The sequence below is a fragment of the Bombus vancouverensis genome, chromosome 4 (assembly GCF_051014615.1).
Source record: "Bombus vancouverensis nearcticus chromosome 4, iyBomVanc1_principal, whole genome shotgun sequence".
Lineage (NCBI taxonomy): Eukaryota > Metazoa > Arthropoda > Insecta > Hymenoptera > Apidae > Bombus > Bombus vancouverensis.
In genome coordinates, this window is record NC_134914.1 from 9632325 (window position 1) to 9647546 (window position 15222).

At 38.0% G+C, this 15222-nt stretch overlaps 1 protein-coding gene across 1 annotated transcript in view; it reads left to right on the forward strand.

Moving 5' to 3' along the window:
- Positions 1-1538: 1538 nt before the first annotated feature.
- Positions 1539-15222, forward strand: part of LOC117156727 (fibrillin-2) — a 30870-nt gene continuing 17186 nt past the window's right edge. Inside the window, exons 1-2 of the mRNA XM_033334019.2 lie at positions 1539-1978; positions 4094-4682. Of these exons, the coding sequence (XP_033189910.2) occupies positions 4528-4682 (155 nt within the window). The 5' untranslated portion in view covers positions 1539-1978; positions 4094-4527. The remainder of the gene's footprint in view (positions 1979-4093; positions 4683-15222) is intronic.

Here is a 15222-nt window from a genome sequence, read left to right on the forward strand (position 1 = left end):
CAGAGGCCAATGTCGTTGGTATTTCTCAATCGTAGCTCGAGCTTTGCCTGATAACGTCTACACTTTGTTGCGAAAGTTCTATTAATTAGAACGTTTCGAACCTTCAATATCCATAATCTTCATTAATGCTCATTATATCTTTAAAATGAGATTTTATCTGTATCGATAAAATTAGAAAATAAAATCTTCGTTTAAAAATAAAACGAAGAAAACTTCAAAACTTGTAAAACTTTCTACTATTCTAAAACTTCATCTACATCTAATCTTCCTATTTTTATTTTCTTCAGAAATTTAATTTTAAAATATTTCTTCGAAAACATTGTTCACTACATATAGCTCAAATATCTACGAAATTTTCTCCAGTTCGAAGATCCTCCTAACTTCTTCTTTCTTCATTTCCCTAAGAAATCTAATTATACTACTTTCGCAAAAGTATTAAAACGAAAGGAATATCTGAACTTCGTGTTTTAAGATCTTCTTAGCGGCACCTATAGCTTGCCTTCTACAATTTTACTTCCTTCGGTCCCCCTGAGAATCCAATTATGAAACACTGTCACACGTTGCCTCAAAAAAAAAGACAGTCAAAGAAACGTTTAACTTCTGAAGATCTTGCTACCCTGTTCTCGAACCTTCCTTCAAATTTTCCCTCTCTCTATCCCACACAAAATCCAATTGACACACGATATCCATGTAAGTTCGTCATTCCATCCGAGCCCAAAATAAAAATCGCCCCGTCTCTACGTAATCTTCTCTAGTAGAAAATAGAAAGCAATGGCGAAAGGAAGACACGAATAATCGTCGTATTCTGAAGATAACTTACCTACGTTGTTTTGCCTAATGCGTATGAATTGAAACATCGGATTTCGATTAAATTGCACGACCTTTTTGAACGTATTCAATTTCTATTCATTCTATATTATTATTATATATTCCTATATATTATAATATATATTACATATTATTATACATTCTATATATTATTATATCCTATAATTTAACGACCGTGTAAATTCGAATTTTTAAAAATTATGAAGTGCGGCGTTTTTTCTTTGCAATCACAGGTATAAGTAAACACATAGCTGACCTTAAGTATACCATCTACATGGTAAGTGTTTCAATACTTTCGCAAACCTCTGTCTTATAACATAAAATATTAAGTGAAATATAATTTGATATAGAATTTTCGAATAAATGCAATGAGTAGTAGATGTTCTAATATAATACACATATTTACATCTCAGATATCGATGTACACGCATTTCTCAAACATTTCCCAGTATATTCGGAGTCGCTTCACGCGTGTCATGGTGTAGCACACATTCGTGAACGTGTTGACAGGGACGAGAAAGAAAAAGACGGGGTGGGACTATCGGTGGTTCTCTTCTTGGTGTTTTCTCCCGGCCGTCAGCTGGACGTGGCCGCGAGCAGGGCGAGGAGGGAAAGGACGCTCGTGGAGGGAACGAGAGACGAGAAGACGAGGGAAGAGAGCCTCTTCTCTCCGGATGAGCCCTCTCTCGGTACGGCTCGTTCACAATCTGCTGCTCCAGTCTCGCGTCGAGTCCCGTCGCCGCATCTTTTCGGGGCTCCTTTCCTTCGTTGCTCCTCTTCGGCTTCCCATTCGCGGAAACGACGTTCAACATCAACGTGAAGTGCAATCCAACTTTTTTTTCTTACTATTTCTCTTATTCTTTGTTAACAAATTTATATCTATCGAAGAATACGTATAAATTCGTGTAATTGGCCAACGATAACTATCTTTCTTTCACCCGATCAGTCTGGCACTCGAATTACTCGATTAAGGAAATTCTTAGGGGGGTGAGCTTAAAATTGTCGGGGCGAATGCTGGAGAATTGGTGATTGGATATTATCCGAGGAATTATACGAAGCAGATGGTTGAGACTAAGCTCGAAGCCTGAGAGTGAATTTGTTGGAGGATCGGTTGCTCGTGGTGGAGTAATGTTGATGATTTCGTTGACAGGTATGGCGCGAAGTTGAGACTAATTTCGAGAGTAATAAAGTTGTTAGGAAGGTACGTTTATTGTTGTTGGAAGTTTCTTGCATCCATTTCGTGACATTGCTCGTTTCGTACACGATCCAGTTTATCATTATCTTTTGGATTAGTAGTTGAGAACGTAAGATACTTTGAAGCTGCTAGGTCTGAAGCCATTAAGCATGTTAATTTAAGCGTGTTAATTCCGCCGAGAGGTTCGTGAGGATGTTCTTTGATATTCTGATAGTCTTCTATGGAGAAGTTGATCTTCGGTGAAATTTTTCACAGAAAATAATTGTTCCATTACTGTTAGCTAATTCATTAAATATCGATTGGAAGCTCTTTCTTACCTTATGCAAACACGGTGATTAACCAAAGAAGAAAACGAATCACAGGATAGATAGTTTATTTCGTTTATTTAAGCTTGTACTCTTAACTTTACGCAACTAACTTTTCACTGAAAACTTGTAAAATAGACCATCTTCTTAGCTCGTGCAAACACAACGATCAATCACTAAAGATCCACAACACAAAGTGAATCGTTCGTTTCGTTTATTCCATAAATATAGTGACTAATTGCTAGAGAATTCGTCGAAAAAAAAGGTTACCGATATTGACTTGTTATTCCGTTTTCCTCGGGCAAGTAAACGATTAATAGACGCATTTATCAATCCGCTTGCCCCGTTCTCGACATAATAGAACGTGCGAACCAGACTGATCTCTTTTTATGCGAGTTTTGCACGAGCATACCAGGCTTTATGGAACTTTAATGATAGCCTCTGCTCGGTCCGCTTTTACGTTATGATAACGAGTGAAAGCGGGAGTGTGTATCTCGCTACGGCGAATTTCCGAGGAACGTGGCGTCGACTCGAATCGCCTGTTTCCCTTTTTTCCACCAGGAATAGGGTCCTTCCTGGCTAGAACGAGATCTCGATTAATAAATGGACGCTGTAAGCGTGGAATTCCAGCTGGAAATTCTGTAGTTTCCTTTTAAAGATAGGTATAAAGATGATAAATTGTACGACATTCTAAAGTATAATCTTTCTAATGTACGTCTAATGCATAAGAGATTGGTTTCCTAAGAAACGCATAGCTTGAAAAGTTCAAACGGTTATTGGAATGAAAAATAATCAGTATGGATAAATAATTTGCTAGCGGGATTCATTTTTGTTAGCAAAAATTGTAGGACAAATAGTTTAACTTTTTCCGCTTTAAACCTTTCTAGACTCATACATACAATACGTATGGAAGTAATTTTTAGAGATTATTGTTAGATTGCTAGAATTAGACAGTGGACAGTTTATACAATTTGAAAAATTACGGTTAACCTATTTTTGTCAGATTTGGATGAATTATATCGTCTGTGTCGTCATATTGCTATTTCTCTGAATGAAAAATTCATCCCAAATGAGTTAAATTATGTTTAGTTGCGTTCGTTTCTAGAATATTGAATGACCTGAAAATGAATTTCGTAGTTCCAGCTCCGTTTTCACGAAGGAACAGCTATTGTGAATATTTATATCAAAAGATAGTTCCATCTATCTCATCGTACTAATTTGGTGCTTCCGGAAAGGCGTCATAGTCAGCGCGGAATCGCGACAATTATCGCACATTGTCTCCTCGCTTGGTTTACGTGGTGAGGTTTTCGCTGTTCTCGCGAGATCGAAAACGAAACATAATTTCCACGAGTGTGACTAGTTTCCTTCTCCCCGTTAATCTGGGTATCGTTATGATTCTTCCGGAAATATCGTTGCAAACTAATTTTATTTCCTCATTTTTGGCAGGACTATTCGCACTATCCGATTCTTCCGGGAAGGTGTCTATATCTTTGAAAAGAAAAATACGAAAATTCATTCGATGTATTAACTTCAAATAGATGGGAAATTACCTAATTTTGAAAAACGATAAAGCGATATATTTTCACAATGCAAGCGACTTCCAACAAACAATAATTCCTTCGCTTCTAAACTTTGCTTAATGGTTAAGTAACCGCGGCATTAAACTTGTCAAATACAATCGTCGAAAACTGAGACGAGCTAGAATTCACTTGCATTAATTTTCTAAACTTTCGATGTTATTGATATCCCATAATAAATTCCACAGATTTTCAGGAAGAATCTGAAAGAAAATTGCGCGCAGGAGACTTGTTTTCTACCCCAAAGATTCCCGACGAATCGAATCAGAAAATCTCCCCTCTGGAACGGAGACGCGTCTATTACAGAATTCCAAGCGCGTCAGATTACCCAGCATCCAGTCGATCGGGAACCATGATCGTGGAACCGATCGTGGTGTCGATCGCGAGCCAGCGTTGAAATCGTTCGAGCCCTCCAGTGAGAGAGAGAGAGAGAGAGAGAGAGGGAGAGAGGGAGAGAGACAAACAGACAGATAGACAGACAGACAGACAGACAGATAGACAGACAGAGGAGAGAGACTTCATTTCCGCGTGTGATCGTCGATTGATCATGAGACGAGCATACGAATAACACGCAAGACGGATCGTTGAACAGTTTTCTCGTTTCGACGAGACGTGAGAATCGATGACGCCACCCGCCAAAATGCCGAACGTGGCGTTGATCCTTGCTACCTGGTTACTGCTGATCGTTCCTCGAGATGTGTCGAGCACGGGACAACGATACACCACCAGCCCGACCCAAGATCTGGATAACACTTTGCAATCGGTGCCGCCTGTCGGGTGAGTATCCAGTTATAGAGCATCCCTAAAACCATGAAACGCGAACCGGCCAATCTGCGGGCATCGCGATCCGAGATATCGCGCTCGCGAACGATCGATCACAATCGCGGGGCACAGTAATTTTCGTGAAGTGTCTGAGGTGTGATCACTAAGGATATGCCGCGTGTATCTTGAAATTTTGGGGTAGATAATCGAGAAATATTTTTATGGTTTGTTGGCTCCTTTTTTTATTTATTGGTTTGTTCTAGAGCGGAGGGAAGAGAATTCTTGTTGAAACTGTTTATTCGTTTTATTCATATTCACGAAATTTTTTCGCGCAGATGTGACCATGCGATAGACAATATTTACGTAGATTCATTTTATCTTCTGGATGAATCCAATAAAATTGTAGATGAAAATGTAATTGGGAATTGCAGTCAAAAGTATCGTAATTATCGAAGTAATAAGGAGGGTTCATGACCGAATTCTCAGGCGGCAAGTGATAGACGTTTGACACGTCCCCGAGTTCCAAAGATGACAATGCCAGTGATAAGACTCTTCTTCAGCTCGTTTCTATTTTTACTTGCCGTGGACCAGGAACATAATGAAATAGCTTCGGCAAGGAACTGTACGTTCTAGTTTCTTTTTTCATTCGAATTACGTAATATCGCGCGTCTTCGGGCCAGCATAATGTTTATCACGTTTCCCCTGTTTCTTTTTATTCGCATCGAGGACACGATATAGAAACATTTTAAACATTCCTCTGTGAAAAAAAATGTAGTTCCTCCACATTCGTCTTAAGCATCATATAATAAATTTTTCGCCAATAAATATATTTCGTAAATTTGCATAATAGCAATATCGCGAAAATGATTCGTAATGATTTTGTTAAATTAGAAACTTCACCCCGAGATCAAGGAAAGTGCAAAGATCACTCAGTTGGTGCCAAAGAGACCGATTGAAAGAAACCTAGCAAACGATAAAAGACCATTGCGGCTCGTTATCAATCATAAACGCTCGATCTTGATGCAATCTCAAAATATAATGTGGCAAACATGCAATTGTGCAACTAAACACTTGTGACACCGCTATTGTCCTTGGAATTAATTGCTTCAAGCAGAACAGTTGAACAAAAATTTGACTCTAGCAACGATGAAGATTCGCAATCTAAAATTTATGGTAAAAATCGAAAGGAAATATTACATCAACTGAAACTTAACTGTAATAGAAACCTATTTACGATAAAAATGATAAAAAAAAAACAAAATACTTGACAAAGCAATTAAATAAAAGATACGAAATTGAAATTAATATAAACCAATTTACACCTCAAATCCGATTATACGTCGAGAAAATTTGTCACTTCTGATTTCGTGCTTTCAATTTTCGAATAGAAAGTTAAAGCGAATCAGCCAGTCTATTAGAACGACGACAAATGCTGTATCAAACATAAACGATCAGGGCATAAAATTTACTTTTAGCTGTAAGTTCCAGGGTTAACTCGAAGTCACTTTCATTTCTAAACGACTTCACGCGACCCACGATTATAAAATACGGAATAACGATCGCGACGTAGCGGATCGACCAGGTTTCCTGGATTAACCGGTGAAAAGCCTGACTAATTACACACGACGAATTAAGCTTGTCTACTCGAAGGTCGTGTTCAGCGAGAAGCTGAAGTTAAATCGCCGCGTGACGAAACTCGGTGCAAGACGTATTCTCAGGCGGATCCGTGAAAAGCGTTTCCGGCTTGAAACACTCTATGGTCAATTAGGCCTAATGGATGGATAATAATGGTCCATCATCCGTTTGGATTCGCTTGGAATTGACGCGGAACGCGGGAAATCGCGCGAACGCATGAAACCTTGCCTTCTGATAGTGCGAGCAAGAGGCGAGGGAAAAAACGGAGAGGAAAAATGGGGATTAAACTGCGAATGCGTAATGTAATGCGTAGATAACCCAATTAGAAGAGTTATCGCAAGCGGTTCGTCGCGACGCGTCGCTATGCCCAGAACGAGATTCTGGATCTGACAAAATCTGCGATTTCGCAAAATCGCTTGATATACATTGGCTCATGAAAGTGCTCGAACGCTTACCTCAGAAAACTTTTATGTCCACATTGTACGTGTTATGTAAAATATTTTAAAACCATTAGTGACGAACTAAACTGAATGTTTTTGATGAAAGAGGCAATTTGCTTGTGAAAGATGCCCGGTTGATATATTTCGATACGATACCAAGGTGTATAATTTTTATTAGAAATATCTTTATAGACATGACGCGAAGAAATGGAATCTAAGTAAAGGTTTGTTACGTCTAAATAATATAGCAAGTACTTTTCACATTTGTAGGCATTTTCTACATCATATACTCGTACATTTTAAGTTGCATTTAAGTTTCCTCTCATCTGATGATCATATTTTTACGTAAATAAAATTCAAGATTGACTTTGACAAAATCACATACGTATTTTCATCAAGCAAGAAAACAAAGAAACATCTCAATCGTTTTGACAGATTCGATACTTCTAGTGTTAACCAATCTTATTTTGCTTCCACAAAGAAGCAAGAAGAACAGCCGTCAACCGCGATTCTTGCACGTTCTTGAAAAATGGAACGTCTTCCTGATTCCTCGATACACGATTCTATCTAGAAGAAACGAGAGGCACGAAAAAACGAAGGTATTGATCGGTGATCGGAATGCTGGCGCAAATAGATAGAGAAAAAGAGAGAGAGAGAGAGAGAAAGAGAGAGCCTGTGACGGTTTATTATACAAAAGCTTCCAACTGACGGTATTAGCCAGGCCCCTGCGGAAAAGTATTGGACATTAGCGAGGGTATCGTATAGCTGGCAGCAGAGGAACTAGTTTGTTACGGTAAAAGATTCTTGGCAGCTCATTGCACGCGATAGTGGCACCGCACAGGATCTTTGCCGCGGCGCCGCAGCCGGTGGATCTCGAATGCGAGAAATAAGTAAAATCGGAATAACCAGCGAGTCTCGTGATTTCACTTAATACGGGACATTAGCCGAGGCGATAACGTCAATTCAATCGGTGGTTTTACGGACGAGGTTGTTGCCATTCACAGCCGCGAAAAAGTTCCTCTAATTGTCACCGTTTGAATTTCCCGACCATTTAATTCCTTACGGAAATAAGTATCAACGTTATTTAAGATAATCGAAGAACTTTCTGAAAAACGACTTACAGATCTATGATAAATATTGGATTGCACATTCGTTCTGTTCTTATATCGATTACATAAACAGAGAAATTTAGACAAATATATGGTACATGTATCTTAAAAATGTTACGATTCAAAATTATTCAGAACGATAAATGGACGAAATTTTATAGGAAGAAAACGAAACGGTTTAAATATTCGAAATACGTATTTAATCTCATAATCGATCGCAAGAAGGTTTATAGTATCATGGAATTAATTATTGAATTTTAAAATTGCTTATCATGTTCTTTGTCTGTGATTTTCACGTGATTACTACCCACAGATAAGGCAAGGCAAGAAACACAGACCTAATGATCGGTCATAAAACATCCTCCACGTCGAATTATTCGACTGAATTTGTCGGGCAAATTCGCGTCTATCAGCGTTGATCGCACGATGATCGACCCTGAGAGGGAAGGCCACCGAAAATCGAGCGAATCGGTTAGCTTAGGCGGCAGAGCGTCACGCTCGAGCAACTTTTTCATTAATAAACACGTATTAGCCGGTATCTTGTCACGGCCAATTAGAAGCATGTTTCACGTGACTCCACCTAACCATTGACGTTCAACTGCGCGATTAATACCGTCACATCAATTATCATTCCTCGTATGAAACATTTCTCGAGCACTCGATTAAGGCGTAAGAAGAAACAGGAATCGCCGATAGGATAACATTCAATATACTTTCGATTTTGATTCTCGTTTTACCTGTTTATCGATCGATTCTTCGTCGAAACGTACGAATTCCTAATAATCTATCCTCTTTTAGAAAACAGTAGAATGAATTGTTTTTCGATACGATGTGATACGTGGCACATGTTTAGTTATATATTTTATATTGTCATATTAATCACAAGACATATGAGAATTGTAAATTTCTGTGTAAATATGAGTAGCAGCACTACTACACTAGAACCTCGATTATCAGGGCACCAATTAATGGAACAATCAATTATTAGAACATGAATTAATGGGAATAGATAATAATAATAAATTATAAATAAGTATATAGCACAAAATAAATGACGCATTTGCATATGAAAACGAAGTTACGAGATTATAAGAACAATGCCATTGTCGGAACAATGTATGTCACGACTAGATTATCAAAGTTCTATTGTATTTGAAAATAGCAACTATGATTCTAGCCTCGTAGAAAAATCACGATGAGAATACAGAAGAGGCTGCCTAGTTGGAAGCATCCGTAATCAGTCAAGCTAGATAGATAACTCGTGCCCTACAATCGATGAACTTTGTTATTTATCGGTTGTTCTTCAAACGCGATGATAACAATGTTCTAGAGCGAATTAATAAAGCAGGCCGAGTTACACGTAACGTTTCGACAAACTGTTTAACCTCTTTGGTATGGCACTCATCCGCTGTGTAGTGTCACTTAACGGCCGCGAACAAGAACGATTGCGTATATCTATTATTAACTTTAGTCGATGATCGGTCGTGGCCATGCATTTGGTGATTGTCGACTATACACGACACTCGTACCCAGTAGGTTAAAGGTTGACCCGAATGCCGCCTCTTTTAATCTGCGTTCAATGGATTCGAAGACGATGCTCGACAGTTAATGGGTTGCTTGTGAGTGTATGACATTCGTAATTGGAATTGGACATCGCGAATTCGGGTACGAATAATGAACCACGTTGAATTTGGACACGTTTATGTTTTGTGAAACACAGATTATGTTTTGTTTCTTATACTTTTGTACGATAGAATGGCTGATGAAAATATTTGAACTTTGAACACTTACCATAAAACACTGTAATGTGTTTGTTGCGTGCGTTATAAAGGACATTTTGCAATTTCATTAACACTTTAATGGGACGTGATTGTCATGATCGTATTGATAACATTTGAGACCAGTCTGAGGTATTTGTTACGGCGATCAAAAGATGAATGCTGACTGATTTTAAGGACGTATAGAAACATTCGAGTGTTTCAAGAGGCCATGTTTCACTGTGCTCTGGTTTTTTCATGTAACAGACGCTTTATCGATAGCGCTGATACAAACGCTAGTTTTTGTTGCTGCAGTAATTAATTAACAGGAAAGAATGTCGAACGAGTGGAAAACAGATAAAAATATTATTCTTTCTATAAATAGAAATTCGTGAACAAATTTTTAACGATCTTCAAAGTGGGACGTTATGATAGTTCTGTTTGACAAAAGTTGTTTGAATTATTTGGAGAAAAACGAAGGAATGTGTGCGTGTGTTTGGAAATGAAATTAGCTAAAGCAAGAAGAAAACGATTCAACGGGTGGCTCACTTTCTTATCGCCTCTCTGCCCACTACGTGGACAACCTTCCTCAGTGACAGATTCATTACTTCATCTCTTTAACATCATTTCCTGTACAATCCTCAGAGAATATAACTACCGATTACTCTTGTCGCACTAAATAAGTATCTTGAATATAAAAAGTTCGTTAGACATTTATCCATTTGCAAAAATGGATGGTAATTGAAATCTGTGAATGAATGTTATTTTGAAATACTCGATATCGTGTAGTATTATGTAAGCCTTCTAAAAAAAGATGTTTACACACGAAAAGATGTAACACGAAAGTGATCCGAACTTTTGTGTGAGATCACGCATTCCCAGATATCGTACTATTTACATGCTTTTAGCTTTAATCTCTTAGAGTTAAGACGGACGAATGCATTTATTAAAGCCAAAAATCATATCTGATTAATTACTAGAGTATTTATTATTATTTCTTTCTCCTATTAGGGATTTTTCTGGTAAATATCTTTTTATAATAAGATTCATTGTATTCTTTGGATCCGTATCTTTGAATTAAAGAAACACTAAATAAACGCACATATATTTATGTATGTACGTGTATGTCAGTATAAAGATATCTTTTAAGACATCTTCTTTTTACTTGAGGAATTTCCCATTGAATAATCTATTCATAGTGATGCCTATTGTAACATTCGGGATAGTCCTTGAATTAAACAAGAATTAAATAAACCTATGCATACGTACGTATTAGTATTCCCCAAGAGATTAATTATCAATTGCTAGGATATCTCTTTTTTTATTGAGAATTTTCCCAGTGAATATCTTCTCGTAATAATGTCTATTGTATCTTTTGGAATTATTCTTGAATTAATGGAAAACCAAGTGTACACGTGTGTACTTTGTATCAATATCTGATTATCAAGTATTCAAGGATATTTCATTTTTTATTCAAGAGCTTCCCAGTGAATCTATCTATACCAATATTCATTTTATCTTATAGAAGTTTAATACTTTAGTATAAAACTGATTCTTTAGTATAAAAATTACAAGAAAAATATCATTTAATATTAGTCACCATTAATGAACTCTCAACTATCTTTAAGTTCATTCATCTTTTGCACGCACGCATCGATTCAGTAAGATTGGCGCGTCTGACTTTGTAATTATTAATGAAACTTCTCACGAAACAAGTGTCGTTGACTGTTATTCTCACGCCGTATTGGCTTTATTCATCGCGAAGCAACTTTCGAACTGACATCATATCTATCGGTCCATCACGGTTTTATCTGACCGAATTGCGATTTCTCCGAATCCAAGTTACGTCCGACCCCATTCTCCGAACCGATCCTAATTGGCGAACAATTCTCGTCGACGGCGATTTTAACTAAAACGTGTCGGTATGCAACGAAGAGATGCCACTTTTCCTCCCTCCACGGTTCCTCTTTCACTTCCTCCCTCGTGCGTTACGTAAAGGTCCACTTAAGATCCAGCTAATCCAGCCAGCCTAACCGTGAATAATTATGTAAGTGATGATCCCATTAGGCGTGAAATAGGTCCTATCCTATTTTCGGCCAAGTCCTGACGTTCACGGTCTGTCAGAAAAGCCGGTCATCCCTCGTTGTCCTTTTTAAATTCGAAGAATTTGAGGTTTTTAAGTGCTTATAGAGCTATAGTAGCTAATATTTCTCGAGGGTAAAAGGATTGTTTCTATATATTCTTACAAGCCTGGAAAATTCGAAAGAAATGGAAGCACTTTTTATAATGACGAACGTAGGAAATTGGACGGATGAATGATGATCACACTTATCGATTATCTATATGTATATTGGTAATTAGAAAATGAAAATTTTGAAATCCAGCTTTGGTAGTTCTAGCGCTGAGCAAGTATCGCTGTAAATATGATTCTATCGCTGTTTATGAAATAACTGCCTGCAATTTCATTTGCGTAATATTAATGTTAATGGCCATTAAAAATCTTTGCAAATTTTTCAAACTCCTCGCCGAGTTCTAAGCGTAATATAAGCATTTCCATAACTTGTATTGCAACATTCTCTCGCTAAATTGCCATATCTTTTATCGAAAGAAGTGTCAATTGCGGCAATTAACAAGCGGTCACCGATTCTTCGTCGAAGGAACTCCTTAATCCCCTTCGTAATTATCAGTGGCAGAGGATAATAAGCGGCACGATAAATTTCTATCATAACCCGTTGATATTATCCCCGTTGGTTTCGTAATACAGACTGGCCTCAATAGGCTCCTTTAATCTCTCGATGTAGTTTTAAGAGATCGTAAATAATGCTCGATGTTTGCCCTACCTAATTCTCCGTCCACGCGTTTTTACTCCAGCCTCCTATATCCATTTTTATTTCTTCTATCTTAGGACGCGTGTATGTGTGTGAACGAAGCACGACCTTAAACGCAACGCAGTCGCGTTTTGATCGCTTTAATTTTAATGGACTATAATCCATCATCTGGAGAGTCATTCCAGCGGCCGTTTCAGATCCATTAAGCGCACTTTCCAATTGAACTTTTAAGCCCACACCCACCGCTGAAGCTGTTTAGACACGCATCAGGGTTTGTGCAGTTAGTTTATTGGATTATTGCGCGAGCACGCGAACGCGCGCGCTTCGTTACCGCCAACCATTTTGCGAATTAAAGCGATGCCATGGACAACGTTGGAGGTTACGTTGCAACGGGCGCAACATTTTTCCTCCTGGTTTTATTTCTGTGCTCTCTTTGTTTCGTTGATTGGAATGATTGAATGCACTTGTGCCTCGACGAAATGATCGGTATTTTCGAAGCGATTGATCGAAGGTCTACGCTTTCAGCTGTTTCCATTTAAAGATTATAGGAAAATTTACTAAAATTTTATGGCCGTTGATTTGATTAATTTAGAAATTCTCTACAAGATAAAATTGCAATACACGTGTAATACATAATATTCGTATCTTATAATTTGAATGTTATTTCATAAACTATTAATAATAATTGATATATTTATGTCAGTTGATATAAACTACATTTAACCAAATATAGCTCAAAATCATTATGAAACTACCCAGGGAGAGACTTCTTACTTTATCCTTTTCTCATCAACGAAATTTATAGTTAAACGAATATCGAAACGATAAATCATCCAGGTAACTGGATCCTGAGTATCGTGAAAAGAGAAAATCACGAAAGGTGTGGTTATCGCGAGACCGACAATGATTAATTTTTATCGCGTGATTTAATTGGAAAATTACAGTTTACCAGAACTCGTTGGTTCGTTGAGAATTACGCGATGGATGTGAAAATTACTGTCGTGAGAATGTTTCAGCCAATCTGTATGCAGATCAGCGACCCCTTCCGAAATCTCTTCATTATCTCGCGAATCAAGCGTGTCGATCGTCGCGTACAATTACCTGTGAAGTGTAATATTTAACAGCTGCCCCTAATGATACCCTTCCTTAACGAATTACTGACTGAGATAAATGATCCTAGTTTTTCTGCGGATTTCGTGAATTTTTCAAATCTGTTATTTTAAATCCTTGATAAGTTGTTAATGCTAGATACATAGTCAATGTTATTATTAGATCTCAAATGATCACTTTTTTATGGCAAATTCAAGAGAGCAGGAACGTGCAACATTTTGTATGAAAACGCCTTCAAAGAATTACTATTCCTCTTTCACTATTCAAGTCATACATAATTGATTCCTCATTTTCATTACTTTCATAAGAAGTTTCTAAAAGGATTCCGGAGGCTTTCGAAAATTATCGGAACAATTATGCACAGTAGTATATATAACAAAACAATCTCCAAAATTATCTTCTTTTTTTCACCGCTACAAACGGATAAAAATTATCCCAGCTTCCATTATTTCCATGCGAAGTACATAAAAGCTGCGCGTGCTCACGCATAGAATCACTCGAACGATTGTTATAATAATGTAGATGATGTAATATATTCATATAATAGGGAAATATCAAACAACCTGAAATATCCCCCCTTTCTCGCCGCTAAAATCGTACAAAAATTATTCTTCACTTTCATTTCGTTACTTTTATACGAAGTAGGTATCTAAAACGGGTCCATTGAAAAAACGAAAATTTCGCCTTGATATCCACGATTCCGGCGATAAAGCGTCGAAACGGGGTCGCGTGACGCTATCAGAAGGCGGAAACGGAATTTTTGCAGGAAACGCGCGAGCTCGCTGACGAAGGAACAAACTCCGGTGAACACGTTGTCGTGGCACGCGTTCGGCTTGCAAGCGACGTCACGGAAAAGAAAAAAATGGGAAGAGAACGCGGTGTGCCACCTCGGAACAAGGCGGCCATTCACATCGAGCCGCCTGTAATTAACGTCAGCTGCTATAGGCGGCCTTTGAGTACTTCCACTTACGCGCCTCGGCGCCGCGGCTCACTTCGCGTCGGCGTATTTACACGCCTGTAAACACGACCCCCTTTTTTTGTCCTTTTTCCATATTTCCATAGGCTAGCTGGTTCGCGGTTTTATTCAATCGTGACGACAGCTTCGATCCATGAGATCATCTTGAGCTCAGACGTAAAGAACCAAGAGGAGGGGGTTCAAAGAGGTTCGAAGTCCGTTTATTGGCAGCCGTGAGATTGATTATTCGAACGTGTCGAGGGTTAATGATTAGTCGACGATTCTGCAGCTATTTTACGGGTTCAAAGGTGGAAAGCGGGATAATACCCCCCTTAATTTCACTTTGTCTCTCGCTTGTTTATTAGAGCTTTGGATAAATTTTGTTTCTGAATGAGAATTGATAAACATTCATCTACAGGCAAGCGATGCAACATCGTTACAATTGCATAGTGATGACGGTGTATACTTAGACAGATTTATATTGTCAGTGATGCAATGTACACGAGTGTTCGATCTTGCTACCGAAAATATGAGACTACTAAATAAATCATGCAACGTCACTCTTAGCGTATCACAAAATCACTATGACCGTTTATATAATAAAATATCTACCATAGTATCTACGAGTTAATCCTTGATTGGATAATTAAGTTGCCGCTGACAATTTAAATTATTTAATAATTTTAATACGCTAACAAATTATCTGCTATTTAATAATGTA